The 25,739-nt window shown below is 44.6% G+C and overlaps 1 protein-coding gene across 2 annotated transcripts in view; it reads right to left on the bottom strand.

Annotated features, from left to right (window-relative positions):
- Positions 1-20,758, bottom strand: part of LOC118504432 (growth hormone secretagogue receptor type 1-like) — a 32,101-nt gene extending 11,343 nt beyond the window's left edge. For both annotated transcript variants that reach the window (XM_036038872.1, XM_036038873.1), the window contains exons 1-3: positions 19,924-20,758; positions 19,664-19,826; positions 7,327-7,507 (exon numbers count right to left, since the gene is read on the bottom strand). In XM_036038872.1, coding sequence (XP_035894765.1) covers positions 7,327-7,507; positions 19,664-19,826; positions 19,924-20,010 — 431 coding nt within the window. In that variant the 5' untranslated portion in view covers positions 20,011-20,758. The remainder of the gene's footprint in view (positions 1-7,326; positions 7,508-19,663; positions 19,827-19,923) is intronic.
- Positions 20,759-25,739: the final 4,981 nt, after the last annotated feature.

Here is a 25,739-nt window from a genome sequence, read left to right as displayed (position 1 = left end):
TTGTCCTTCTGGGTGTCGGGTGAACGACCCTCTTGAGCAAATCTATGCAATCATCCACTTCTGGCTCCCAGTTTCCTTCTCTCTCTCTTTCTCTCTCTCTCTCTCTCTCTCTCTCTTTCGTTCCATAACACTGTTGGTCGTATTAACGGCCACGACATACCGAAGCGGCGCGACAACCACTTGAGCAAATGCTCGTGTCGTAAGCGATTGCCGAAATAAAATACCGTAACAGTACTAGACAACGAAAATGGCAAAAGACCAGCAAAAAAGAAACACCCAGCTACACCAACCTAACCCGGAATCTACCTTTACCAAAATCGGGGAGGAAAAAGGGCGTCCAGAAAATAAACCCACTCCGTAGAAGAAAACCCATGAATTCAATCAACAAACGCCAAACAACGGCATCTTTGGCCCGCAAGCCGTAAATTTTCCGGACGCATACGCCTAACACCATCACACACCCGGCCACATACATAGGCTACAAACACACTCGAAGGAAACGTTTGCACGCGTCCGGCACCCAAGAGCTACAAAACATGAAGCCGATTTCCTTCGCGGGTTCCACTTTTCCGGACTTTCCAGCCGATCAAGTTCGTTTCCAGTGAAATCCTGTAAATGATGGGCCTTATGGAGTGAGATTGTGTACAGATTTTGTTCGCATGGGCACTTGGATACAGACGCCGGTTTGGTTGCGGGCTCACACGGACCAGTCTAGCCACGCGCTAGCGAAATAAAAATAGGCCTTCTTGAAAGGATCATCATCATCATCTGCTTTCAACGTTTCCGGGTCGGGTACGGTGAATAGATAACAGGGAATCGAGTATCGCCCTTTGCTTTTCATCTTGCACATACATTAGATGGAAGCACATATTCGGATTGGTCAAAATATAATTTAGATAATTAAATAAATAAAGCGCTTTAAACACGAGCTTTGAATAAGAAAAAGCAATCAAACAATTATCTTTCGACACCTCTATTAAACAATTACAAGCGAATAACAGTCGGAATGAAGCCAGCCCAACAGCTTTAATTCTTATTTACCGTTTACGACTGTAGCCTGCTGGGCGGTGCGATAGGATCCCTACTCTACGAAGCAAGGGATAATGCGGATGCTTTCTTAATCGAATTGTAGTCCACCGACACCGACGACGGAAAACCCCAAACGGAATCTCCTCTAAAGCCCATAACCCGATGGTGTGGAAAACCTTCTCCATGTGGGGCATAAAGCTTGCGCAACAAACGCAACGACATCCTTCAATCTTGCCAACGTCTACGAAACCGAAATTCGAGTCTACTATCCCTGCGAGGGATGGAGAAGTGGAAGAGGAAAAGGAGGAGGGATTGGAGAGTTGTGGGGAGTGAAATTGCAAGCACACAATCACGACGATTTCGGTGCGTAAGCATGCGATCTAAGGCGCCGCTTCAGTCACAGGACAACGTCAATCAACGCCTCTTGAAATTTGATGCCCAAAACCAAATTATGTTCTGGGTGGCCTATCTTGAAGCGTTGCCTCCCCCTGCCCCAGCGCTTTCTATTCCTTTCCTCCTCCCCACATAGAGAGACCGATTTGGGGCCGTGTTGAGCTCAATTTTCCAATCCATTTGTACATCCATCTGTGAGATGTCAATATATACACACACACCAAAGTACGCGGCCCGCGCTCGGGCACACTCTTACATATTTACTGATAGTGACCCCGGACATTTAAGCGTGAGGCGAGAAACATGAAGGAATAGCACCCCCGAAGGATGGTAATATCGGTTCATTTTTTATTTCCTTTCGTTGTTGATTTTCCTCCCATTGTTTACTGCCGGCCGCTCGTTTTCGGCTTGCAACATTGACGACCAAGTAACCAAATAGGCAACAGAACGGGCGGCTTAGAATATAAATGGCGTGCGTCCGCGCGATAAAGAGAGAAAGAGAGAGAGAGAGAGAGAGAGCGTGAACTGTAACGAGCCTTTAACGGAACATCATCCTGCCGATCGTCCTTGTGAAATAGTAAAAAGGCAAAAAGAAGCATGCAAAAACCGTCCCCAATCGCAAAAAGGCGACCAAACAGTGACTTCTTCAATACGATCGAACGACCGGCGGGTTATCTAAATTTAGGCGAATTTCTGTTTTACGCCACAACAAAACCAAAAACATCGCTCCTCGTCGTAGCGCGCGTATACAGGGCAGAGAGTCATCGGATGATTGTTTAACCTCAATTCGGTTCGGCGTTGTTTGACGATAGAGAAAAAGCGCGTCCGAATGACGCGAAATAAATTGCCTAAAAAGGACACATTCAAGTTGGGATACGCGTTTCCGCGTAGTAACCAAACGACACAGTGCCGGCTCATCCGGGTACGGCAAAGCGTCATCTACGATACCATTTACGGCAATTCATGAGCCACCAATTCCTGCGGTTGGAAAAAGCCGGGTTGCCAGGAGAACACGCGATGGGATGGGTCGTGCGGTGCGTACGCTTTGTTAGCTGAAAAGCGTTCTAATTAGCACGATCCGCCTTAAATCGTTGGTTAGTCGTAATCTTCCTGCTCCATGTTTGAACACACATTGTGTGATGATCGGGTTCAAATGTGCGGTACGGTGGACAGTCCACAGGACGAGGGAACGAGAACGAAACCTCCATCCATCACAATCAATCCTTTTGCTAAGGACGTAGAAAATGAGCATCCCTACCAATCTAAATTGATCTACTCGACGATCGAGGTCACGAAACAAAACAGAAAAAAAATCCGGAAAGGCTTATTTATGCTCTTGAGTTGATTCTTCTTCAGCCACAACAGCAGCCACAGAGCTACAAACCAGGAGCATGGTGTGCTCCAACTTAAACCGAGATGTCAGATGAATTATGGTTGTCAGAGCTGTCAGTACATCCAATGCGTGTTCGCACTCCGCATTGTATGTATCCGACAACGATGTGGTTAGCAGCGCTCTAGATCGACAATCGTTTTCCAAACACACACACACATACGCAGCTTTGTGTCCATAGACACAATTTATGCTCTTCAAGTCCAGCCTCCACACTCAACCGAGCGGATGATGTTTATCAAGCTCGTCGTCCACCTCTAAGCGAACCTATAAATTTCGCTCACTTTCGTTACGCCGATCGATCGTTTTGTTTGAGGTTTCTATTGGTACGATTTATTCCCTTTAGTAGGTCTGCCGACTGCTGGCTGGTGAATCTAGATTTATTTCGAGAACCGGTCGATGCCGTTCCCAGTATGATTCGGACCGAACATCATCACCATCAACCGACCATCATTCGTCCGATTAACGATTCCGCTTGCTTTCGCCTCATCATTTCACTTTAATTGCACCCCCACGGTCCCGTGGCTTCCCTGCCAACAATCTGTGAGCGATTGTTTCGTTAGTGTACAGATCTCCCGGGCAGGGTAATAATCCATGATAACCGGTATTAATCCCGTCATCGAATTTGGCAATCGACCTTCTTCTCTGACGCTGCGTTTCGGATCATCTTTTATGCATCAAACATCGTTTTCGCTGTCTTCCCCGACGCTAGCCATTAGCCATTTTTCATCAACACGATCGTTCGTGTCCGAGGAGGCGGATGGAAGCTCAAGATGGTGGTGCTCGCGAATGTTGACCATGGTTATGCTAACAACGGACAGGATCGAAAAAAAAAGTTTAACTATTTCGTGCTACAGCCGTTGAGCGAACTCTACGTTGACTCATGAGACGTTTAAAAAAGAGATGTACACAAAAAACGAAACAGAAGGCGTCTAATGAATAAAACGAGCGTTTTCTTCATTCGGTCAGCCACTTCACCAAAACGTTAAATCACAATTCTACCACGCACCAGGGAGCGCACTGCAAAGGAAGTAACGCGCGAGAGCGAAAAAATAGCAACGATCTATAAAAAGGGCACCCCAAATGTCATAAAGGGAACTGCGAGCTGCTCTCGTTGTCCGAACCTTCGTCGGTGCGATGGATGGATGTTGGTTGGTTGGCATTAAAAGTAGAAAATACTTTCAAAATAAAACTCCCTCCTTTTTTCTAGACTTCTACCACCAGGACGAACCTTCTTGCCCTACTTCTGCTGCACCGTTCAGTAAGTGCAATACGCTCCTTTCCGCAAGCATTTATTTAATGAAAAATGAAAACTTGTCTCCTCCCCTTACTTATCCCCTTCCAAGATGGCCGTACAAAACTTCAATGAAATTGATCAATTAAAGCACCCCAATAAACAAGTTGCGTCTGCCGCTCCGTCATAATTACATCCGAATGGTGGTAAACTTGTGAGCGGCGAGTGTTATTAGCCAGCCGGACGGGTATGTGTTTTGTATGTTGTTGTTTTTATCGCTCATAACAACTTTATCGAAGTAAATGAAGAAAATGTTGCTGAGTATTGTCCCACAAGCGACAGCTTTTCAAAAAATCTCATGAAGTAATTACTTTACACACGGAACAAGAAATCTAACACAGCGGAATGAATTGGTTCTTGAAGCTACTGGTCTGTTGGTTTTGGAAACATATCCATCCAAACTGTGGTCGAAAGTTCCCGGTGGCCAATTACTGTCACCGTAATGAAATAAGGATACACTAATTAAGCGTCCGATAATATTTTTGGACCGATGAGCACGCTTCTACGCTTCACCTTTAATTATCTTGCTTTTCATTTTTCTTTCTTTCTTCTCTTCATGCTAGTTTTTTTTATAGACCTGTCATTCGTTTTTTTGTGTCCTTTTAAAGTTCTTTAATGTTTTAATTTCAATTGCACTCGCAAGCTTCTTTTCGTCATTGCTTCTCACAAGAATTTTCCATTCCCTATCCATGATCAAAGTCTTAAAACCCTTGACTACAGTTGACTTACTTTTGCAGCAATTAATTCAACAAAGAAGACATAAAAAACCCAACTATACAAACAAGCATACACAACAACAACAAAAAACCGAGCGAAAAGATTAAAGTATCGTTTCATGAATGCTAAAAGGCTAAGTACTGTACTGTACACTGTGCCTGTGACCCGTTTCGTGTCACTCTCAACGACTTGAATAGCTTTCATTGTTGACACTTTTCCGCTTTCTTTCTTTGGGGGATGTAAAAGATCTCGTAGCCGGAAAACTCACACGCCACACCACAATACGCTGTTCGTTTTATGTTACACTTCACAGCACTCGCTGCACACATCCCTTTAAACGACGTGATCAGCGTAAACTAACTCTATTTACTTAAGCTGCGAAGAAATAGTTCCATCACACTTTCGTGTACTGTGTGTGGCAGCAAGTGGGAGCGAATGTCATCGTTTTAAAAGCAGTCGCTGATGCGGAAACCCGCTGGCGGTGAAAAGTTATGGAAAATAAAGTCACGTGAGGGTGGATGGCTTTTAATCCGTTTCCGCTTGTTTAGAACGTTGGCACGGCCGAGCAACACGCGTTTGTTTGCAAAGAAAGAAGGATTTATTTTCAACCGCTCATAATCTTTACCTCAAAGCTGTCAATGAAGTTTCTTTCCGTCACTAACATTTGGCGGTGTTTTTTTTTTCTTCCTCCTAATACACTGCACCACGTGGCCACGTGCGTGGTGAAAAATCGACCCATCAAACGGAACGAAGTTTCGAAGAGCAAGAAAAATAATGCCACCACCATCGCCTGGGTGCTGGGCACACTTGTTAGTAGCGGTGGACGTGCCGACGGGTTTTCCCTTCATGGTACATTGAGTGGCTAAAGAAAATGCAAGCTATCGCATTAATATTCGTCGCGTCGGCACAAATGGACGCTAGAATTCGAATCATTCGCTTCGTCTCGCATGTTCGGCTGGCGTACGCTGCACAGCAATAAATACTTCACGACAATAATGAACGCTGAAACTTTCCACATTTTCTTCTTGAGGTTCCCACCCAAAATACCTCCCGAAAAGTATATGATCGGTGTGAGAAAATCGTTCAATATTTGCTGCTACAAAACTGATTCCTTCTATGCAATGGCCATTTCGCTCGTCATCGTTCTACCTCAACCAGCCGTGGCGATGAGTGGGTGTATCGGACATCGACAAAGCATTTTTTTATTGGTTCATTTGTGATGCACTTCTGATGCATTATTTGAGTATGGCTCGTTGAATGATACATACTTAAATGTTTATCGTTCACAATATAAATGCTGCACATTGTGCATAAAACTCGAATTTATGATCTTGGATGTAGAAGGTTCCTCATCGCACGGAGCCATTTGACCATGCAATTGTCCTGATGTGTAGTTCCAAAAATTCTATTTCCTTAAGGTCGTAAAAAGGCAACAAATAGTCAAGAAACTGTTGAGACGTTTCCAAGAAAATGCAATTGGTTTTTTGAGGAATGGAGTATACAATTTTCGCGGGATTTAAAATAAGTCATTTGCATCGCACTTGATGTTGACAAGGAAGCTTCACATCTAATTTAATTATTTCTATTAAATCCCAATGCTTCAATAAAAATCTTGATCTTCAGCTTTGTCCCCGAAGTAATATCCCTGTGCCCGATATTGAAACACATTTTACGATCCTTGGTAATGCTTGTTGTATCACTCGATTCCATTCCTTCCCACTGTCCGGACACCGTGCGAAGTTCAACCAGTCGTGGCCGTATCGAATAACGTGAGCCCATTGCAAAAAGCTGCTTCACCCACGAAGCAATTACTCTTGTGCCAGGACTTGTCACAAACGACAGGCAGCGATAGATGTCCAGCGCGTTCTAACACGGTAGATCAGTGTCCCACGATGGAAGGAATAAAGGCCAACAAACAGTTCGAACCAGTGGCCAATACGGGATAGCGGAGCAGTACCCGCCAGTCCCTTACAATCAATCAATCGATGCGCGTAACGAGATGAAGATACCGGCGACGATTGCGAGAGAGTTAACTCGTTTGCTCGATTAAGTGGCCACTGTCTTTGGCCACCGAATACACATGATCAATCGCATCGAACGTGCTCAAGGGTTGTGGCTCATCGGTTGGAAGTTATCGAGCGAGAGGGTGCGTCCGAGATGAGTAGTGCTACACAGAACGTATAAATAAACATAAGCACGACACCACACCAAAGCACAGACACACACATGACACGCTTGATTACAGAGTGGGGAAAAGCTCGTGTAACGCTTGTTACATTGCAACGCATGCAGGCAGACGGTCGGGCATGGGGTTAGACACACACACAGGCAAACATTGAAACCACTTGCGGTGATGGATGGGATGATTGTTAGTTTGCTGAAAGGATCTCCTACCACCAGCCGGGGTGATCGTATGGACCGGTGTGGTAATGATGATGATGACGGTAACACTAAGCGGACTGCTAAGCCGGTTAGTGGCTGTGTGTCGGTGGTTAAGTCTTACCTCGTCAGGATGGCAGCGACAGTCCAGGCCGCGAGGCAGATTAGTAGGGCGCGCGTCTTTGTGCAAACATAGCCTGCCTTCAGCGGTTCGCAAATGGCGTAGTAACGCTCGAAGGATATCGCTAGAATCGTTAGAACGCTCGCGTGTGCCACCGTTAGTTCCACGAACGGTACTGCTTTGCCTGTGGAGAAATGATGGTATGAACTGATTAGCAAACTGGGAAAATCAGGAAGAAAAATCGGACTTAATCAAAGCCCTAGAATCGTTTAAATACCACAGCCAATGTAAACAAGCGCCAAGTGCTAAGAATTGTGCCTGATTATGACTGCTCTTTGACAGCGTGCAATCTACCATGTGTACCAATTTCGGGGAAAACCACAAATATTTGTACCAGCATCGGAAGGCACAATATGCTTTGCCACAATTAGCACAGAATTGCTGGAAAATGCAAACAAGCCTAACGGCAGGGTTGAATTGGGGAAAGGAAAATTAAACCAACTTAGCTTGTTTGATCGGAAGCGCAAAAATTTTTTTTTACCACGGCTTTGTACGGGAAATTTTGTTTGACGTCTACACCTTTTCCGACTGAATTAATTTTATTTCAAAAAAAAAGCCACACCGTTGCTGTTTTAATCATGTAATTTTGATCAAAATATGCGTTTAAGTTATTGCCATTTTAATCAGAGAAAAATATCACAAGAACAAATAGCAAATGAAAATAATGCAATCACAACCTACAAAAAGAAATCAGTTTCAATGTATTCACTGTGCCCTTCTTATCTTCCGGTCGACATCGGAGCAAGAAAACGAACCAGACCGTTCATGCATGGTAACTTTCAGCAGTAGTGAACTTTTACCACACCTTCCATTTTTATGGGCGCTTTCTATTGAGTACAAATTCATTCATAAACTTGTACCACATTCACGATTTCATTTGTAACGTTCACGAAAATAATCACGAATAAGCGCACATGAGGTAAATTAGAATCGGCTGTGCTCCTGGTGCCCTTCATCGATACCGTTCATCTAACCCGCCAGATGCGCGTGTTGACGAACGCATGAATGCAATGAAGCAACAACGTCTACAAACGGTGCACCGGTTGCGTGTTCGCTTTGTCGCTATTTTTAAGAAATATTCACTCTTTGCCGGTAAATGGGTCTCCGGCTCATTCATTTGAGGTGGTGAATCCGGCATTGAAAGTATTTGAACTGCAATCAAACATTCATGGGCACTTGTTGCACCCGGCAAGCAGGTATGGAATGGCTAACGAGGAAAACTATGATTATGGGAGATATATTTACGAAAAAAATAGGTACTTACAAAGCAAACACAAGTACATTTTTTGTAATTAAAAAATAACATTTAGATTTTTTATTTTTCATCTTTTCGAAAACATCATGCGTGTGGCTTAAATATTTAACTTGTCACTCACAGTTGACAGGAAATGCTCTCGCAAGATTGATGATGCTCGTTCTTTGCCCGACTCTAGCGGCTATGGATGTACAACGGATCGTCGTCTTGTTATTTAATATTTTGTGATTGTGTTCTCAATCTCAAAACTGACATGGTATAAGCTCATTATTTGCACTGTTTTGTGCTAAGTTTTATAGAAAAATAACTATTGAACCAAAAAAACTCTCTCCTAATAATGATAGACGAAGGAAGTTCATCTACAGCTCCACATACTAGCCATTTTAAGAACACCTACATCATCCCTTTAATAAAACATCATTTGATGTGACAGTAACATACAAAAAATACACACAACTGCATGCGACGGAAAACTTTTCCTGAAACAAAGTTTATTCTTGCAAAAAAAGAACAAAATCACACTTTCATCGTGTTCAGTTTTATTAAGCTCATACTTTGTACTCTCTTTTTAAATTCTCTTTTTTAAGAAAAACCCCTCGAGCAACCAAAACTTGAATGAAAAACCCTCCGCAAACCACCCGTTTTGCCAGGCAGGTGGACCGCGTTCAAAATTGCTTTCACCCGTTTTCCTGGAAGAAAGCTCATCGGTTCAGTTTTGGTTCACTGGTTTTTAATTAGATTCGTCAGTAATTATCATCAACCGACTGTCGTCAACAACCACCGCGCGCGGTACACATACTGTTGATATGCTTTCGGCTGGAAGTTGACTCGCGTTAGGTTAGGAAACTGGTTGACCGTGGAAGGACAATCGTACCATGTGTACCAAGTGCTGGTAAACAGTAGCAACCAATGCGTTTCACTTGAATTGAAATGATGATTGCAAACATATTCTTAACAGTTGTTTTCCCGATCATTCGCAATTATTTTTTTCTCTATCTTGAGTGCATTGTTTTAAACCTGTTTTTTAAGCAATATTTTAAAAATATACCATCCGAGACACATATATAACTATTACCGTCTGGGACACTTCTGGCAACCGTTTCCGACACCGTATTGGAAAACAATAAATTGCTCCCCGTACTTAATACCCTTTCCTATTTCTCGTGAACGGTCGACACACACCGCATTATAATTTAACCCCTTCGCACTGAGCGGGGTGTACATGATGATAAAATTTTATCAATTTACACGCCCCAATGACACCGTTTTGTTCGTTCATTTTTTTCTGTTTCAACTCGCTGCCAGACAAGCGTGCCCCGAGTAAAACGGGTTCCGGCGAGCAGAACAAACCGATGCGTTCCATGCTATTTAATGCTTTCTCATTGTTGTGGTTCGGAAAACGATAAAAATAATAGAGTCACCTGTGAAGCGGAAAGCCACCATGCAAAGTTTCGTGGTTCCAGAAGAAACGAAGGAAGTTGCTCAGGTGGTTGTTAGAAATTGAAGTTTTTTTTTGTTGTTGAATAAATAACATTGAGCATGGCTTTGTCATTTTGACGTTCAAATAGTGCTGCTCAGTGTTAAGAGAACTAGCTAGCACAATATTACGAATTCGATTCTATTGAACCTCCATTGCATTGATTAGTAAGTCGGGATGTTTATGAGATGCGCGAAGGAAGTTGAAAACAACAAAAAAAAACTTCAAACGAAGCCAAACCCAGATATGTGTATACAACCCTGCTTGCACGGCTTCCGTTGGCACACGACCAATGCAAATCACCACACCACCCTAAACGAACGACACCTCCAAGACACTGTTTGCGGTCGACCTCCACCTGACCCATCTAAACATCAACCACCTCAACCGGTAAGGCTGTAAGTCATCTGTTCCGATTGAAGTTTTACAGCATTTGACAACCGGCTTCAAACGACCCCCAGATTATGGGGGAGAAACTTGATCCACTGACAAATCGCTGTCCCGGCTCATGAACCAGGCTGCCTCTGGCGTTGCATCCCAAACGATGCCGTTTGCTTTGATGACAGGCAAAAAAATCAGACATACACACACGTGATCATTTGCTCTCTCTCACAGACTGCAGTCTAGTGGCGTATGGCCCCAGGTTTCCTTCTGCTGTATATGCACCCAAACGTAAGCAAACACGTCCAATATGAAGATCAAAATATTTATGCAAAAGCGGTCTCATCACTACATCGTTCTGCATCGTCAGCACGGTGTGGGAGATGGAAAAATGATATTACAAAAAAAAGAGCGCCAGAACACCACTCCTCCGTGGATTGAAGCATGCAAGGAGATGGCTTCCTGCACAACCATTTGCCGATTGCATCGGGCCCGTTTCGGTGTGTTTCTCGTGAGGTTATTTACTTAATTGCTTAATTAACATTGCATGGGTTTAGCGTTGAAGTGGCTGTCGGTAAGCAGCTGCATTACGCTTGTCTCTTCTGGTGATGATGATATGTGTTGGTAGACCGATTCGCAATATTTGAATCATTCCTTGCAGAAGAGAACCAGCCTTGGTGTATGTACTACTTTTACTCTGATTAAATATTTGTATGAAAACAATACGCTCAGGTCGTTTGTTTTTTTTTATACAACGTGCCTTGATGCTAAGAAGTATTTATTGGTTCTTTTTTAATTTTAATGTTAAAAAATTATACAAAAAAATTAAAAATAATTAATTTATATAAAAATTGGATCGATGAGATAGGAATTGGTATATAGTGACGGATTGTTAGATTTGTTATCGGTTTTTTGCTTTATTTATTTATTTATATTTCTTATTTATACTTTATTTTCACGCAATGATTTAGTCATTTTCGATTTTTTTTATTAATACAAAGTTGAGATGGTGATGATGCTTCTGCCAAATTGATATGGTTGTGCCTAATGCAAGTATAGAAAAACTTAGGCCGAAAATTTTACCTAAGCCTTATAGAACGATTAATAAAAAATGAAAATAAAGAAAGAACATTCGAATAAATAAATAAAATCAACGATTGACAACAAAAAGCTTATTATAAAGATGGTTTTTCATTTTGATTAAATTCTTGAAGTTCTTAAATTTTTAACAAATAAAAAAAAGGCCACAAAAAGGCTCACCTAGAGACTGGTTTGCAAGCAAATTCTCCTCTACCAATCCTTCTTCTCAAATAGCTCTTTTTGCTCGTACCTTATCACATCACGCTAATGAAATATATAAAAATGCGATAAACCCAGCATTCAACTGATAGCAATCGCCTGTTCCTTTCCTTTAACCAGCTCCCATCTTATCTCCATAACGAAACTTTTCTTACAATTACTACACCCAAGACATGATGCCACCCCTGACTGAGGCGTAAACCGATTCATCCACCGAATGACCACCTCCGCACCGAAATGATTCCACCGTTCGATTCACGGCCGCCTAAAGCGTCCGAGTCACCCGGTCGGTGGTGCGTCTGTGTTTTGGCGCGATGCTGAGCGCAAATTCATCCTGGCTTACCGGACGGGCGCGTCGTTACCATGGTGAACTTTGGTTTATTTTACCCTTCGACCAAGAATGTTCACCAGTTCACGTTGACGCAAAGGAAATCCGATCGAAAAACAGGGATGATACTGGTGCATCTGCGCCCCTGTTAGCCACCCACCGACAGGGTTCATTTGATGTTGTGAGAGGGTGATTTTGTGATGGGGTCAATTAAATTTAATTCCTGAAAGTTCACGGGTGCTGTCGTGAAGAAATTTCCCAAACCCCTCCAATAAACATCTGTAACGCCTGGCATCCCGTACGGAATGGTACAACGGTGGCCTATAAAAATATGTTTACCACTCCCGGGTGTGCTAATGGGGAACCGTTTAGCGTTCAATAAAGTTAAATTAGGCCGTAAGATACATGCCGATACAAACAATTCTTCCAAACGAGTTGCATACAATCACCAATTACCTGGCTGCATCACAATAAACCACCGTGTGCGCCCGGCGAGATGGAGATGCATACAGAGGTGCATTTATCTTGTTGTTCGAAACAACAACATGCCTCTTAACACTCGAATCTTTTTTTTTTTCGACACCCTCTCATTTTTTTCCTCCCGCCAGCAGCAAAAAGCTCATTAGTATGGCTCCAGTGCAGCACATAAAGCACGAGCACTGCTCGCGCTTGCATTACGGCGCCTGCATACTGAAGATACTGCGATTGAGGGACCATATGAAGACGAAAAAATCACACACTCACACGAGAGCAGCTTAATTTATGTGGCTGCGAGGAAAGAGAGACCCGAGTTGCTTATGATTGCAACTTTTACGATGGCCTCTGGATTGCTTTGCTTCCCTCTCGATCGTTATTTTTGTTCGGATGTATCAATGGTTGTTTTGGCTCTTCCTCGTCTCTTAATCGCTTCACCAACTTGCAGGTGACCATCTTTCACCGTCCTGTGTCTAACGGTGCTCTGCAAAAGGAATGCATTATGGCAGCTTTGTGCCCAGTCCCTGTCAACAAACCGCTTGGTGTTAATGGCGGTGTAGGTTGCAATCACGCTTGCAGCGATCGCTTCTAGCATTCCGGTGATCAATAGATACACATGTTTCATGGGTGGGTTTAAGTCACAGTAGAAATTGCAGCCAGTGTCAGAAGCCACTTTAAAATGTAACCACACTTTAATACACACCTTAAACTTTTGCAAGCGGCCGGTGCAAGGGTCGTTGGACTTCTTCCACTTCCATCCAAGGCGCTAATTACTATTTATTGCTCAACGCACCTTAGCCTTATTTTCCGTCTCCGAATCTGCAGTAGCAGCATTTCGACGGATTGGAATGTGCTAACAGCCACCGGGGTGAATTGGCAGTCCCACTGTGAATGGTGTTGCACAGTTGGGTAGCAATTTGCGTTACCGACATCAACAAAAAGTATGAAACCCCCACCGAGGGGGGCGTGCACACACATTGTGCATGGGGAACAAAAAAGTGCATCGTCAAACTTTCGTCATACGGCGAAGGATGTTTTATTTGAATATTTGTTTCACAACTTTAAGAGCTGTTGTGGGTGAGATCGATTTTTTCGTTTTGCTGAGGTTTTGCTCATCTTCAGTGACGATAGGACAGTATCTTCACGCTAAACAGAACTCTACACTCGGAGCCATGGGTGAAGATGTCAACGTCACGAGCAAAACCACACGTTCATGGCATCGTTCAAGATGCATCCGACAAAAATGCATTCAGGTTAGTGTGGTTCTTTCGATTTCTTCTTCTAAAATCATACACACCCAGCAAGGGGCTTCAGGTTGACAGGTAATGGTTCGGGCAAAGTTCAAACAGCTTAATGAATTCCACCACATCCTGTTCACACTGCAGTCACAGAGCACTGTGCTAGTGTCAAGAATTTGCATCGCACCGCTTAAAGTTCGACACAAACCACCCACGGGAATTTCACTTTACTGCCTTCTCATCTGATTGCAGGGTCGATAAGGAATAGAATCCGATATCGGAACCGATCCGGTTCGTCCTGCCGAAGGCGTTGCACTTGGTGCTCTGACGCCACCAATTTTATGCACTGCTTCAAGGTGCAACTCGATGCTTCGTGCATCATTTAGTGAAGCAGCAGACATAGTTCGATGCAGTACCATGTTTTGTGTGTGTGGGCTACCTTACCACCGCCGAGGAGCTAGTGAACGGGGCTAACGAATGAGCATTGCCTTAGGATGTTCTAAAGACAACCTTGGCTCACATGAACCAAAAAAAAAAGAAACCTCACCCAAGGATGCTTGTGCACCGCAGCGTACTGACACGCCGAAGGTGACTTTCAGCTGCCGATAATGCAATGAATTATTATTGTTGTCTTTTCGTGAGCGCACACAAACACGTGAACACGTGCAGCACAGTACAGCGCTTACCTTTAGTCCTCGAGGCTTTATTATTTGGCCAAGGCACGTCCGTGCTGATTGGGTGCCTTTTTTCGTTGCCTATCTTTCTATCCATTGTGTCTTATGAGAAAGCTCCACAGGCTCTCACACACCGGCGAAAGAAAAGACGCTTGGGTGGTATTAGAAAGTGCCAAAGAAAATATCCTACTGCCACACAAAAGAGCACAATGGAAAACGATACATTTTAGCGATTTTACTCTCGAGTTTTTTCCTCCCTTTCACAAATCGAAAAATATGTCCTGAGGAAGTATTTCCTATTTGCTGCTATCGTTCTTATACCGATCACAATCGGCAACGGTGAAGAAAAACGTTGGAGAGTTAGATTTTTTACTTTAGGATGATGTAATGTCGAAAAAAAGAAGTGATACTTCTGATTGCAAACATAGGGTGACCCATATTGTGCCGTACGTATCCAATATCGTTTCCCATTAAAACTGGCACCATTTTAATAACGTTCGATTGATTTATTCTTGTTGAATTGTGCCAAGAACTGGCGAACAAAACTAAAGCCACACAGAAGGCAAACGTGGGGAAAAAACGGTTACAGTTTCTAACGCAGATGAATCTCGTGTACCAGCTGGAGTAATGATGATTTATGACGCTTGATAAAACCGTACCGTACGGCGTGGTTAATGTTTTTCCACTTCCGTTGGGACATCTCGCACTCGGACCCGCACGATCGGCTGTCGGGGCTGCTGCGTTTGGGTGGATAGTGTGACTAATATCTGAGCCCCGGTTACATTATCCCATCGTAGGCTAGTCGATTTAATGGTACTCGGGGGCAACAAATGGTCGAAGCTTTCCCTGCGCTGGCAGGTTGAGTTGAACCGACAATGGGGTCGGTCAGGTCCGACTGTGATGCCGCTGCCCTAATGCCCCTCCGGAAAGCTGGTAGGGCAAGCAAAGCGGAAGCACCGGACAATCGGACATATGCTGTGGTCAGCTACGGTGGAATTTGCGGGTACCAGAAGGTAAGGGACGGCTGGCAGGGAAGCGACGTAAAGCAACGATCTTGATGATGACCTAAATTTTGTTCCGTCTTCCGTCGCACACAAAGGACTGGGTGGCACGGGTGGACACTCTTGGCGGACGCACTTGGAAATCTAATCCCAAATCATGGCAAAGCTTCTAGTGGAGTAGTTCTTTTGTCAGGCGATGCGGAGGGCTGGGATTTTCCTCCCCAGCCGCGAAAGGGAACAGATGGCGGTCAGCTTACACAACACACTGCACTTCAAACTGCAACGGATGGGAAAATGCGGGTGCCTAGCACATAAATCGATGCACTTTTATCTTAGTTCCGATGGTCCGTTTCGCACCGCTATACGGTTGACTCTGGTCACTGGCACCCTTAAATGAGCTTCTGATCGGTTCGGAATCCTTCTCTGGGGAAGGGGTGGGATGTTCTCTTGAACCTACCCTCTCAGAAGTTCAATCCCAGCATTACCGCGTGTGGCAGGCGAAGGATGAATGAAAATCGAGTTACACAGTAAAGCATGGAACCACAACTGGATCTTGTTTCTAGCCAGAAAGGATAACATTATTTGCCACTCACAAACCACACACCAACAAACACACACACACACATGAAAGAGTAAAGAGCATCCCACACAAGATCCAAATGAAGCAATGATTCACACACTACATTCCTTTCGGCCAGCGTTTCGCATAAGAAAGACGAGTGTGTGGAATGCATTTGAGAGAGTCAAACAGGTTACATGCTTTCTTGATCGGATGAATTGCATTTGGATGTTGCTTGAGGTTTAGTAAACTAGAAGCTTATTTGATAGAAGTAACCTGAAAGTTCATTTGATATGGTAGATAAATTAACGGCTGGATAATTCTACGATAATACCCGCAATTTTAACATAGTGTCTGCTTTCTTCACGACTAGTTAATGAAGTTTATTGTTAATTATTCCGAGTTTTAATTGTCCTTCTATGAAAATCTTCTTTTTTTAAGTTGTCCTTCTTATGTTTTAATTAAAACATGCATTCTAAGAATATAAGTCTAGCTTCACAACAACGATTCCAAGTAAGCATCATGCTGCAAGCACGCCCGTTCAATTATAAGCCAAGAAAACCCTCAAGAGGTTTGAAACCTCCATGGTTGTCTAAGTAATTGATTGACCTTAAGAGTCTGTTATGACCGTAAAACCCAAAGCTAAGCTCTTTGCCGCTTCCGCTGTCAATTTTCACCCCCTTTCCAGTGTCTCGCCCTACTAGCATCATCGACACCCAGGCGTAATGAGCGGGAGAGAAATTAAATTAAGCATCTTACGAGCACAATCCGATCATCGATGGTGCATTGGCTTACATTTTATGGACCACTCAATTGCATCCCATCCCTGTCACTACCCTCCCAATCCATACACTCACACACAAACCCTTGGGAGATGTCCACATCATCCTCTACCTCTACTAACTTCCGATTAGCTCCCGACAGAACATGCAGATTGTTCATTTTCATAACTTTGCTCTCCCGTACACCGGTACACGTATTGTTCGAAGGTGGCACGCTGGTTCACTGATGGCAGATTTATGAGCCACTAGGTAATCGGTTTATTGGCTGACCACGGTCGATACCTCGGTCGTGCGCGAATGGGTAGAAAGAATCCGTAGCGAATTTCTCACCGCAGCAGTAGCCGTTATACTTTTGCATTCCAGAGCACTACATTGCCGTTGGCCATATCGCACAAGAAAGCCTGCCGGCGAAGGAACACACCCGTTGGACGAGAAATGAAGGGAGAGAGTTTAAACGGATGATAATAGCGCACAAGTAAAAAAAAAAACACCCAGAGCTAACAGCACTGTAACGTCCTCGAGCTGAATCGGATTGAACTCGAACTTTTACTCGGGGCTCGTGGCCCGAAGAAGAACAACTCGAACGGACACAAATCACGGCTGGGATGGGACGGGAAAGCGCAACCAGAGCATATCCAAAATTAATTGTAATTTCCGGCGCGGCCAGCATCTCCGGCCCGGGGTTCGAAAGCACCCCGTGGTGAAATTGCATTTAAATTATCTCACTCTACCCGTGTGCTTCCTTCCGTTGGCAGCAGGACGTTAGCCCCAAGGAAGCTGGCCGAGGTTTTCGGGAGCTTTTTGGTTGGTCTTTTGATGTTCTTTTTCTCTCCTTGGCTTTGCTCCACGGCTGACCTTCTTCTTTACACATTCGAGAATCACCTTGAGTGTTGAGCGAGCCAGCACTTGCACAATACACGGACGCCTTCTTGTCTTGTCATCTACAAAACTCATCGTCGACCAGGGACCAGTGATATGGAAATATGACGCTAGGCGAACCGGAAAAACAGTTGGACTTACTGCCCACTCGCTCACTGGTTGAAAAGAGTTGCCGCCCTGCAGAAATGGATTGTATTAAAATCTGCCCACAACCATCAACGCCACCAAGATTTGGCATTATTCAATACATATTCATCAGGTCTGGGATTAGAAGCGGCAAACCGAAACGATCGGCGTCCCGAACTTGTGGCCCCCGAAGGTACCGTAATATGAATTACTTTGGATAATGTTTTGCTTCCTGGCTGCCGAAACGATTGTGTAGAATGTGTTGGGTAGACAAGACAAGGGAAACCTGCATGGAACCGCCCGTGCCCGTGATTGGCATCGAGAGATTTGCCAGGGGATTCTGGAACTGTCCTGGGCACGCACCGCGAACCTTTTTTCTGGCCGTGCGTTGGCGGTGTCAGAATCGGTTGCGTTCCTCCTGACATGGGACGCAATTTAGCAAGTTGGCAGTTTTCTCTCTCTTGCTTGTGATATTCGCTTTCAACTGCACAACACCTACCGAATGGATATGATGTAGGAAGAAGCGTATCCCTTGAGAATCCCTGCTGCGGAAATGTATCACTTACCCGTACGTCAACCAGTCAGGGAAAAGATTTGAATTTTTGTGCTTCTCCACACTTCTGTTCACAAATTTGCACACCCACCGTAACAAATCCCACCATGCGAAACTACCCGATAACCGGAAAAATATCGAATTAAAACACCCGGCCAAGTGATCGAGCCCCGGTACCGATTCTATCGTGTGCCAACCACCAAGTGGGTAATATTTTATGGTAATAATGTTGTGGAGTTCATTCAAGTAGGTGGATGGGTGAGCTGCTTTTTTGAGGCATTAATTCTTGTCGAAACTCCTGCGTATCGGTACGAATGTCTGGATAAAACCAAACGCGTACAGCGCTGTTGCTCAATGCATCACCCTCATTGTTGGAAGGCACACACCAAGAGACTGCACAATTTGTTGCTTTAAATTGTCATCGTATGTAAATCAGAGCAGTCCCCAACGCTATCGGGTAGCCAGTCAGCCCCAAATCCGTATGCACCAGAAGCGCTTCTGCCTGGTGTGGCAACCATGCACGAGGTCTTTTGGGTAACCAAAGTTGCAGCAAAAACAAGAAATCAACAGTCCAAAAATAGAATGCACAGGACCACCTGCCGACACATGACGGGTGCACGGGCTGGTGCAGCTGATGACAGAACGCTGCAGTGCGCACTGGTGGAAGCTCTTTCAGGTGTGAAACCGCAATCGGCCGAGAAAGCACGGGAAAAACTTTTCAAACTTTATGAAGGTAATGGAGCTTCCATTGTCGTTATTCGGTTGTCGTAGCGAAAGTTCGTCAAAGGTCAGACGATGAACGAGGTTTTTTACACGCCCTCCGGCATAACGGGCAAAGTTTTGCTCAGGTTAATAAGTTAATTTCATTTGACTTACAAATGAAGCACGATACCGAAGCAGCCTCTTGTTTGGATGTAATGCAGATGTAATGATAAATTTGTGGCCCATTAATGCAATGTCCATTCCTTATAATGCAATGATATTTAATTACTGCACAACAAAGCACGAAAAGCCAACTTCAAGTTCAAGAACCCTCACTTATAACAGGATCAATATAATTCCGAACGGAAACCCCTTTGAAACCTTGTTTCCGCTGGCATGGAAATGTGCGTTTAGCAAGACATCCGGTACCGGAGCGACCAGATGAAGAAAATCTTCCTTCCATAAACCCATCTTATCATTCTAATATTGGCCACATTGGGCAGAAAGCTTACTACGACCACCGCTACTACTGCTACTATCCATGCTACTTACACATTTCTTCGCCGAGCACCCAAACCTCCGGTGGCGAATTGACCTCCACCAGTACGGTTGGAGTGCAGACGAGCAGAACCAGCAGATCGGCGATGCTGAGATTGGTGAGGAAGATGTTGGTCGAGTTGCGCATATCCTTCGTCTTGAGTATGACAATCGGGACCTAAATTGGGTGGAGGAAAAAAAAACACAGCGGCACGAAACGGCATTACAGTGAGTGTGCTCGTGTGTGTATGGATGTACTCCGTGCCGTCACTTACCATAATGTTGCCGATAACGCCAAGACACATGATAATGATACAGAACACCATCGACGTCGCCCGGATGTACTCCGGAATTTGGGGCATTTCGCTGGAATCGTTAAAGCCAGCGGAAGCGGTGCCATCGGCTGGTACAAACTCCACTCCGCCATCGAACAGATTGGTGGTGGTGGTAGTGGTGGTGTGTGTGGCGGCACTGGACGAGGAGGAACCTCTCGTAGCTGCGACACCGGCCGTCACCGCCACCGCCGACGACCGTGTACCGTTCAGAAGTAATCTTCCGAATCGATTGCTGTAAGTGTTACCATATCCGGCGTTACTAGCGTTACTGCTGCCGCTCGAGTCGCCTTCCAGCGAGTACGCTGCGTTGCCGAGGATCAGATGCGTCACGGCAATCCATAGTACCGTGGCCGCTCCTACCGCACGGACCGCGGATCTCCCCTTCGTCCTTGACCGTTGGTTCGACGTCGTTTTGTTCCAGTTACTTGATTTGTTTGCCTCACTTCCGCCGCCACCACCACCACCACCTCTCCTGACCTCGCCAACCGAACCGTCTTTAAACCACGCGATGTCACTGCTCCTGTCCAACGATGCAACATTCTTCGGCACACCGACAACAACATTCAACTGTCCCGCGGCCACCGGTACGGTACGGTGCGGGGGTTGGTTCCGCCAGACACCCACCCACCCGTGACCGCACGCAACCCGAAGGACATGATCGTCCTGTGCATGCGTTTGTGCCCGCCCCACACTCCCCACACCTTCCGGCCCACCACGGGACGACGGTGGACACGCTGGTACGCTGGCGGTATTCACACTTTGCTGGCTTATTAACAGCACCACAAGCTACACCTGCCACCACCCACACCCTGCTCGGTGCTGGCCCAATGTTTACAACCTTTATCAACCGCCTCGATTCCCCTTGCCGTTTCTTGGCTGCCGCCTTGTCCTTGTCTGCCGGCTCAGCTGACTCAACGATCGAAGGTCGAAGCCGGATGAATCACGCGAACGCTTTGCGTTACGGTTTGCTCCACTTTGCTTCACGGTTTTCACTTCCGTTGACCACCTGAGGAAAGAGAAACAAAAAAGAGGAAGAAGAAAAGGTGTTAGAAAAAAAAGGCAAACGGTGCGAATAATGCAATATCTTTCTCACAGACAGCCCAAAAGTAGCAATCGTGAAGATTGCGATAAACCTTCGCTAATAAATACATCCGGGCCGGCGAATGATCGGAACGTGATAAAAGGTGTTCGATACGTGAAAAACTTCACACCGGATGGGGCGGAAAAGTGCACAACAAATTTATCGGCACATTATTAAATTGGGCCGCTCGCGGTACGCCATAGACAGCGAGGAGATCTATAGATCTCCTCATAGACATAGACAGCGAGGAGGTGGCTCTTTATGGTGTTTATTTTTATAGCAGTTCATTCATGCGGATCGTACGCTGAATCACACGCAGTTCGCTGAGATAGAATAAATTGCGAACTGATATTAAACTCACCCATACAGCCTTGAGCTTAAACGATGCTTCTTAGAAATTATTACGTTAACACGGAGGGTCTTTAAAAAAAATCTGCCATATGTAGGCGGTGGTCGGTCACGGGCCAGTTCCGTTTGATTTGTTCCGCTCACTAATTTGCTGCCTGTTTATGACTTCATCCGAAATCACTTCAAACCCACTGTTCGGAAGCTGTGCTTCTTGAGTGGTTGAGTTTTTTTTCTTTCCCCCTGACCACGAGATTTGTTTCTTGACCATGTTTCCTTTCCATCGTCCCCACCACTTGCTTATACCCGTGTGTACCTTGTGAGTCTTGAGAGTGTGCACATTTGAAGTGTGTGAGATGGCGTCGGCGGAAGGCTGCACAGGTAAGTTGTAGCAAATTAACACCTTACACACGATCGTAAGACGATGAGCAAGCAAAATACCGACACCGCAAACCGCAAACACGCGACTCCGGCTACCTCACATACCACGAGTCACGAGCGCAGTCTTTAGCAAAACGAGAAAGAACAAATGTTTGCGTGGGTTTATGGGCCATTGAATTTGCTACCTTCTTGGTGTTTTTTGCTGTACTATTTTCTCCCATATTCGCGTGCCGTTGTTTTTGCCCATTTTGGACAGAATTTTTTTGTTATTGTCTAACGGATGTAAAGATGGTTTGTTTCTCTTTGATTCTTGGCTGTTGGTGCGCAACGTTCCAGACGCGTCTTACCGAGCACCCGTACGAACGTACGTATGATTGTCGCTGTGTACTGTTAATCGTTCAAAAGGGCTCCTGTTTTGCTTTTGAAAGCTCGCCTCGTCTACGGTGCTGTCAGCGGCTTAATCACACCTGGTAATTGCTTAGTCACCTTGCTCGATTCCACCGAACTGAAGACCCACGTCGTTGGTACGCCGAGCATTGGAATGATTGGTTTCGTAAATTTCGGTCCACCATTATTAGATTGTGTTAGTGTTGGGTGCTTATCGAGACGATGCCAACCCCACACGATCCTAAAGATCCCAAACCCATGCAGCATCCTTTCAATGCCACCCAAAGGAATCGTTAATATTCATAGTAAACTTCCCACCGTACACGTATACGGTGGTGAGACAACTCTAACGGAAACGGTTGTCGAACGAATCCATTAACCTTCCCTTTTTTGAGGCTTAATGACGTCATCGAGAACGGTAAGTTTTTGGGGAAGCATGAAAGAAAGCCTCCTCCCCCGGGTATTACACAAAGAAACCAACCCACAGCCATTCGCAACCATTCGTTGAACTAGACTCCCTTCACCCTAGAAACCCACTAGTCTAGCAACTGGATGCGCATCGATTCAGTGTTTGATCAACACAGCCGAAACCAGTCCAAGGGCAGGATGGCAAACATGGCACTCCGTTAAATACCATTGCTGTCGTAACGAGCGCTGCCTCACCTAATTTTTGGTAACGTTGTGTACAGCATCAGTTGCAAAAAGATAAGCCGTCAGCAATTAGGTCGGTTGAGCAATTTTGATTTCAAATGAAGCTTTCAACGGCAGCCAGTAAAAGAGCTGTCGGCAAAACAGAAGCACAAATAGGCCGCCAACGATAGCAACAAGTGAACAGGGCCAGTCTCGCCCCGGTGCAGAAGATAACAGATGCCGAAAGTTATGACTGCAGACGTTCCTCCTACATGTTTGTTTGATAAATTAAGAACAGTAGTGCTACAGACGTTGGTCTAAATTTAATGGAAACAAAGCACTTCTTGAGGGTCGCAATCGAATGCGTAAATAGGGCTTGGAGAAACAACGTTGGACTGGGCAGGATGGTAGGATGTTATAACAGGTATGTGTTTATTTTTGGGTTTCGAAACAAGGACCAATCTAATTAGAGCAAGTGGTTTCCAATAAAGTTCGGTCTGTGTATCGTACAGAGGACTTTGAGTATTTGAACTGGCGCAGTTAATATGGGTTATTCTTTCTATTAAAAAAATTGTTTGATGAATCAGACTTTGATATAAAAAAGTCTACGTCTTTTACACAAAATTGGAACGATAAAAAATCGGCCTGTCAAATAAATGCAGTCACATGACAGTATAACATCTTTTCCAATAGGACCAACAAAATCGATTCAATCAATCAATATGATCAAAAACTTATCCTGAAACCTGAATCATTTGTACGTCCATGTACCATAGAATGTTGATGCAGGTTTGTCTAATGACTCAAACAATTTGAGTCTTTTATGTTGTGCAATTGAATGTAATTGACTGAATTCCAACGAAATCTCATAACATACCATTCAACATAGCGTAGCAAAATCAACTAGCAACTATATCTGTTTCCTAAGAAATTTGAAGAATTTTCACCACTAATGAAGTGGCATTCCACGTACAGCTATTCCCTCTGATACCAACCATCATTCCAGAGTTTTGCCTTCTCTGCGCCATTTCAGCCAGCCCCCACCACCCATCATCATCATCACCATCATCATCTCCGCCAACATCCCAAAATCCCGAAAGGATCGCTATGTTGTCAGGTTGTGTCAAAATTCTGTAAAATGTTTGCCTACAGCAATTTATAATCCAGCTCCTCCAGCACGATAAAACCGAGGTGATGAGACAGGTTGTCGAGATAAATGGCCCCGAAATGCTTGGCACGAACACGTGCGATGCATATGCACCTAACCGCAAACCCGGACCCGTACCGTTAAAAATGGCGAATGCTGCAACGCAGACGTCACCTGACACGTTCGTGAAATTTGTCCATTTAACACATCTCCTTCAGTTTCCAGGGTTTCATTCGCTTGTTTCCTTTTTGGATAGTGGGAAGAAAAGTGGGAAAAAAGAAACGAAACGCCAGATAATGAAGCTGTTTGAAGTGAACAGCTCGCTTTAAGGTCAATTTTTCATCAACCACCGTCAGAAACGATAAATCAAGCCTCGCTGCTCGCCAAATCCCGTTTCAACGGTTGGAAATTGCAGACAAAGTCATATTTTTAAAAGACTTCCCCCGGCCAGCTCGGCAAGGTTGTACAGAAGAACTTTTACTGATTGCGTTTGGTGAAAGAAAGGAAGCGCTCACACGCAGGGCAACAAAAAATTCGACTATAAGTATTTACATTTCATCTCGCTGCGCGGAAGGTGGCTCAATCTGCCGAGGGTCGATTGTCTTCGTATGCTGTACCTCAAATGCATTGCACTGGTGCAACAAATGGTACCCATTCTTCGTTCTCGGATGCGTACTCTGCAGGGGACTTATGTTCGTGCTTCGGTTTTACAGCATTACACCAGTGGAAACAATAAAATCATTCACAGGATAAAACAGGCAACCGTTTCGTTTCGTGCACCGAGACACATTTGGTGAACTTTTAGCACACACACAAAAAAATCCTTACTCATACGAGACACGGACCATCCATTCCCTGTACGGTATCTTCCGCGATGTTGAATGTCTGGATACAGCTCGAAGATGGCGTGAACCGATGCTACCAGACGTTTAAACGTCCATTAAGGGTCATTTTCAGGGTCACGCAAACGGGAATGCACCAGTGCGAACACGATCAACCAAATTCGGGATGTGTATGACGAATGATGCCACCACCCGTCTAAGATGTCCGGACAATAAAGAAAGCGAAACAAATTGTCACATCTGGAATTCGCGGCACCCGGAGCAAAACGTACTGTACTGTTGAATTTGTTCGAGGTCGCCGAATGACTGCATGGCCGTACGTTTGTACATTGAGTACAAATCAATTTCGATCTGTCATAAAATGCTGCCCATTACGTTCGCTCTCAATTCCCAATACGAATGGAAGGCGTTAAATATTCTTCTGCTTTTTTGCAGTGTACCAATGTGAGTCACGAGTGTTTGATGCTTGTGTTTTTATAGCTTGTTAAAATCTGAATCCAATTTTAAGTTAAAGTTAAAGTAAGTTAAAGCGCAAACGAGAACAGCTGAATGTGTTTTAACAACATTTCCATCTGTGTGATGAAAAGTAATTGAATCTTTGGTTTAATTTATTTAGGTATACTTGATTGGGCTGGATTTTAAAGCGTTTTTAAATCAAATTCTAAAGAGCAAAGAATACTTTTTATGAAATTTTCAACGTAATATTTTTGATGATCCGAACTCTGCTCAGTGACGTATAGGCATTGTACATATTATAAAAAATGTTTTGTCATCTAATGTCAGAAGGTTATACAGATTAGGTGAACAAGTAACATGGGGTGGATGCGGAAACAACAGCGGCACCGGTCTTCACACGGCAGGATCGGGGTTTAAATCCCATCCAGAGTGCCTCCTCGATTGCTTAACCACGGGTAAAATAAAGTCACAGAAAGCCAGAAATGGC

The sequence above is a fragment of the Anopheles stephensi genome, chromosome 2, assembly GCF_013141755.1.
Source record: "Anopheles stephensi strain Indian chromosome 2, UCI_ANSTEP_V1.0, whole genome shotgun sequence".
NCBI classification, from domain to species: Eukaryota; Metazoa; Arthropoda; class Insecta; order Diptera; family Culicidae; genus Anopheles; species Anopheles stephensi.
The sequence above is the reverse complement of the archived record's forward strand: the minus strand, read 5'-3'. Positions and strand labels throughout refer to the sequence as shown.